This window comes from Chaetura pelagica, unplaced genomic scaffold, assembly GCF_000747805.2.
Source record: "Chaetura pelagica isolate M959 unplaced genomic scaffold, ChaPel_1.0 scaffold217, whole genome shotgun sequence".
Taxonomy (NCBI): Eukaryota; Metazoa; Chordata; class Aves; order Apodiformes; family Apodidae; genus Chaetura; species Chaetura pelagica.
The window spans coordinates 175,633-180,743 of NW_009953903.1; the positions used below are offsets into that span (position 1 = coordinate 175,633).

The 5,111-nt window shown below is 60.6% G+C and overlaps 1 protein-coding gene across 1 annotated transcript in view; it reads right to left on the reverse strand.

The window, feature by feature from the left end:
- Nucleotides 1–4,405, reverse strand: part of PCDH1 (protocadherin 1) — a gene marked incomplete at its 3' end in the record, with an annotated part of 51,941 nt that extends 47,536 nt beyond the window's left edge. The window contains exons 1-2 of the mRNA XM_010001404.1: nucleotides 3,594–4,405; nucleotides 7–2,069 (exon numbers count right to left, since the gene is read on the reverse strand). Coding sequence (XP_009999706.1) covers nucleotides 7–2,069; nucleotides 3,594–4,388 — 2,858 coding nt within the window. The remainder of the gene's footprint in view (nucleotides 1–6; nucleotides 2,070–3,593) is intronic.
- Nucleotides 4,406–5,111: the final 706 nt, after the last annotated feature.

A 5,111-nucleotide genomic window follows, 5' to 3' on the forward strand; every position in this document is an offset into this window, starting at 1 on the left:
TGTTGCTTCGTGTAGGCCGAGGGTGACTGATGCTGGAGCTGGATGGAGGGCAGCGGCGAGTTGGAGCGGTAGTGGCGACCCAGGTCTGGGCTGCCCGGGGGGTAGTTGAGGGGCAGGTGGATTCGGGGACTGTCACTGACAGAGTCATTCATGAGGTTGAACTTGAGTGATTTCTGCAGCCCTGTTTCCTCCTCATCCTCTGTGGGCTTGGGCGGCTTCGGAGACTTGCTCTTCTTCACCTTGCTCTTGCTCTTGCCACTCTTGCTGGCCTGCTTGGGCGTGTACAGATCCTTGGTCTCCTTCTTGCCTGCCTGGTAACCACTCTTGGCCTCCCGCTGCCGGCAGTAACGCACCAGGACGACCAGCACGATGACCAGGGTGACGGCCACGATGCCAGCGATGACTCCGAAGAGGATGTTGCTTCGCTGTTTGCTGCGCTCGTACTCAGGGTCTCCGGCGATGTCGATGTCGAGCGGCGTGTCCAGGCTGTGGCCCACCAGCGTGTCCAGCAGCGTGCGGTTGGCCAGCGTCTCGTTGACGTAGAAGTGCACCAGCGCCGTGCCGTGCCGCGAGGGCTTGCCCTTGTCGTTGACCCGCACGACCAGGCGGTGCAGGCCGTGGTGCTTGCGCAGGATCTCCTTCTCCAGGGTGATGTCTCCGCTGTGCGGGGAGATCTGGAAGAGCTCAAAGGGGTTTCCTCCTGTGATGCTGTAGATCAGCTCTGCGTTGACCCCGGAGTCGATGTCCTCTGCCTTGACCTTGCTCACCTGCTGCCCAGGGCTGGTGTGGGGCAGGATGTGTTTGTAGGTGGCATTGGAGGGTGAAGTGATGAAGGGGGCATTATCGTTCTCATCCAAGACGTTGATGGTCACCCCCACATAGGCAGACCTGGGAGGATCCCCACCATCCACCGCCTTGAGTCGGAAAGTGTACGTGCTCTGCTGCTCCCGGTCAAAAGAGATGCTGGAGAGGATGGTGCCAGTGCCATTCTGGATGACAAAATCCCCGTTGTCTTGCTCCACCGACAGCTGGATGCGGGCGTTTTCTCCTTTGTCAGCATCGATCACCGTCACCATGCCCACAGGGCTGAGAGGTGGCATGTTCTCCATCACTGAGAAGTTGTAGCCGCTCAGCATGAATTTGGGGTCGTTGTCATTCCGGTCCATGACGTTGATGGCCACAGATGCTGTGCCCTTGAGGGTGGGGCTGCCCTTGTCTGCTGCCACCACCAAGAACTCGTAGCGCTCCCGCTGCTCTCGGTCCAGCACCGCCTTCACCCGGATCTCCCCAGAGTCAGGGTCAATGCTGAAGGAGCCCTTGGAGGAAGGGTCCGTCACGAGAGAATAAACCAGCTGGGCGTTGGAGCCGCTGTCGGCATCGGTGGCGCTCACCTCCATCACCAGGTCATCAGGCTCGTTGTTCTCAGGGAAGGCCACCTCGGTGAAACTCTGGCTGAAGACAGGTGCGTTGTCATTCACGTCCACCACCTGCACCTTCAAGGAGTTGGTGCTGGAGAGGGGCGGGTTCCCTGAGTCCCCTGCCACAATCTCAATCGTGTACTCCTTCACCGACTCATAGTCCAGCGGCGTGGTGGTCTGCAGGAAGTACTTCTTCTTGCTGTCACTCCCCGTTTCGCTAGCCTGCCGCAGCTGGAACGGAACATCACCAGCCACCACACAGGTCACCACAGCGTTTTCACCCTCATCTCGGTCAGACACTTGCACCAGAGCCACTGCTGTCTCTACTGGCACGTCCTCCGAGATGTTCGCCATGCCATCCTGGTGGGTGACAAGCCCTATGCCTCGAATCTCTATGGAGGGCGCGTTGTCGTTCATGTCCTTGATGGTGACCACCACCTGGGTGCGGGCGCTCCTGGGGCTGGCACCCTTGTCCTTGGCCATGACCGAGAACTTGAGGGTGCCCACGTCCTCGCGGTCAATGGGCCCCTGGACGGTGATAAGCCCCGTGGCGCGGTCCAGGCGCAGCAGCCGACGCACCATGTCCGAGGCCTGGTGGAAGGAGTACTCGATCTCGGCGTTGGCGCCCTGGTCCGAGTCGTTGGCCTTCACCTGTGGGGCGGAGGGAGGAGAAGGGGTGAGCGGGAGAACCAGGCATCTCCTCACGCGGCTGCGGCCTCCTCTGGGGGGGGAAAAACCAGGATTTCCTCTTCTGGGGCCAAGGACTGTGGGGCAAAGAGCCTGGGACCATCTGGGAGCGGCCCTCCGGGCACCCAGGCTTTTCCTTGCTCTTCCGGAGAAACCGGCTGGGCCAGTTTGCCGTGCTCCCCTCCCTGCACGCAGAGAATCCTGCAGAGAATCCTCCGGGAACCCTTGCCGTGACCCAGGCAGCAGCGGGGAGGGAAGTCTCTGGCTGTGCCTGCTCCCCCAAACCCTCCCCAAAGAGGGGCTGAAGCCTGGGTGAGGGGAAGGGCGAGGAGGAGGGAGGCGAGGATGTGCGGAGCTGCAGCAGCTCCATCCCAGCAGTCAGGGATGCAGCCCAGCAGGGAACGGGGCTGCTGAAGCTCCGCGCAGCTCCAGCCATCCCTGCCTGCCCGTCAGGAGCTCTGCCTTCCCAGGAACCTGCCTCTGTGCCTATTATTTGCTTTCTAAAGAAGATGAGGTTTGTCTAACATTTGCCTCCCTAATCCACTCCCCGAGCAGCCTCTTCTCTGCACCATTTGCTGCTCCGCCGTTATCTTGCTCAGCAGATTTGGATGGAGAACGAAAAGTTGTTAAATGTAAATTCCACCTTTTACCTCCACTCACAAAAAAAAAAAAAAAAGGCGGAAGTCATTTTCCCCCTGAAAGATAAAAGCTGAGCAATGGCAACAGCAGCATCTCAGCCCATTCTCTTCCCCGGCCGCACAGCTCCCTTATCTGCTTTTCCAACTTCCATTCTCTTCACAGTGAAAAATGAATTCTTCAAAAAATTCACATCAGAATTAGCAAGCAGATGAGAGCTGGCCACGCTCGCTTATTAAGATGGCAGCTGCAGATAAACAGATGTCAGCTACTATCATCTCAATGGCCCCTCCAAGCCAAATCCACTGAGATCCAACCCCCTCGGGCTCCCTGGGCCAGTTTGCCCCACTGCCTGAGACTGGGCAGAGCCCCTGGCCCCTGCAGAGAGCAGGGCACCCCCGGAGCCATGGGCAGCCCCCCCAGACAGGCAGCAGGGATGCTGCCTGCCCCCATCTCCTGTGTGAGCCCGAGTTTCCATGGAGCCACCAAGGGAATGCGACTTATGAAAGGGTCTATGTCTTGTCTGCGGGCAGCATTGAGACCAGCTGGGCATGAAGCCAGAGCCTCCACAGCCCTTGGGTCCCAGCCCTCTCTGTAACCCACAGCCTTGCTCCCGCACACCCCCCAGCCCTGCTGCTGCCCCCCAGCCCTGTCCTGCAGCCACCACTCCAGCTGCATCTCCTTGCACTTATATGTGACATCTCAGGGACCTGCCTGCCCGCTGGTGACGCTGTGGCTTGCGACCCTTCCAACCCTCCTCCCTTGGGGAACCATAGCAGCAAGTGGCAACAAGCTCCCCAGCTTATCCCTGCCACACCCAGGGCAGGAGAAGCATGCCCCCCCCCTACTCACCTGAAGGACAGAGTGCCCCACGGGGCTGTTTTCAGAGAGCTCAGCCTCATACAGGGCCTTCTCGAACTTGGGCGCGTTGTCGTTCATGTCCAGGATGGTGATGCGCAGCAGGGCGCTGCTGGCCCGCGGGGGGTTGCCCCCATCCTGCACCTTGATGGTCAGATCGTACGAGTCCCACTGCTCCCGGTCCAGGTTCCCCATCACAATCAGCTGCGGCTGCTTCTCGTCCTGATCCTCTGCCACTTGCAGCCCAAAGAGCTCCTGTGCCTCCGGACCAGCCGTCAGCTCGTAGGAGGCAACACCGTTGGGACCTGTGTCCCGGTCCATGGCCACAGGGATGGAGAACAGTGTCCCGAGGTTGGTGTTTTCAGGGATGGAGATCGTGAGAACAGGTGAGGCAAAATTGGGGGTGTTGTCATTGATATCGAGCACCTCTATCTGCCCCTCGAGCAGGCGGGGGCTGCTGCTCATCAGGTCGGTGATGGACACTTCAAACTCCAGGAAGCAGGGCTCTCCGGGCAGGAGGTGCTGGCACTCCCGCAAGCTCTCCCGGTCTATGGGGGTCTCTGTGGTGTAGATGTCTCCAGTCTTGCCTTCCACACGTAGGTAGGGGGCCCCCACTTCCAGCTTGTAGAGATGCCCCACATCTGGGAAGCCGTAGTCGGAGGCCAAGCTCCCGATGCGGGTGTTGGGGGGTTGTTCCTCCTGCACTTTGTAGACCACGCGAGTCCCGGAAACAAGGGCAGGGAGCTGTAAGAGGAGCCACAGGCCCAGGCAGGATGCCAGCGGGTCCATCCTGCGCTGCAGGGGAGCTGGAAGGAGACACAGACACCAGAGGTCAGGCAGCCCAGGGCCTCCCACCCTGCTCTGCCCCAGCCCACACCCCTCAGGGCATCCGTTTGGGTGCAGCCGCTTGTGCAGGGTCCCCAGAGCACCCCCCCCAAAGGCTCTGGGGGCTCCCCTGGCAGGGCTGGCCCCAGCCTGAGCAACCTCCACAAGCAAGTGCCCAGGAGACCCAGTCCTGGCTTGCACCAGGTTCCTGCACTGCCCTGGAGGGAGCCACCCAGTCATTGAAACCTCAACCCCAGCTTCCTGCAGGTTACAGGAAGCCACTCCTGCCACTGTCCACCCTCTTCGTCACCACACAAGCTGTAATTAGACCCAAGGAGGCACACCAAGAGAGGCCTGCTGGGCACCAGCCAGGCTCAACACAGGACCTTGTGTGCCATGCACTGCAGGGCCACTGCCCAGCATGCAGGGTGGGGACACGGGGCACTGCATGCCACTGCCAGCCCCGTGGGAACAGGGCCACCAAAGGGGAGGGTGGGGGCTCTGTCTGCTCTGTAGGGATGCAGGGCTGCCACCCACCCACACTGCAGGGACACTGGGCACTGCAGGGATGCAGGGCTGCCACCCACCCACACTGCAGGGATGCAGGGCTGCCACCCACCCACACTGCAGGGATATGGGGGAATGCCAGGATACAGAGCTACTGGCCCATTCATGACTGCAGGAATG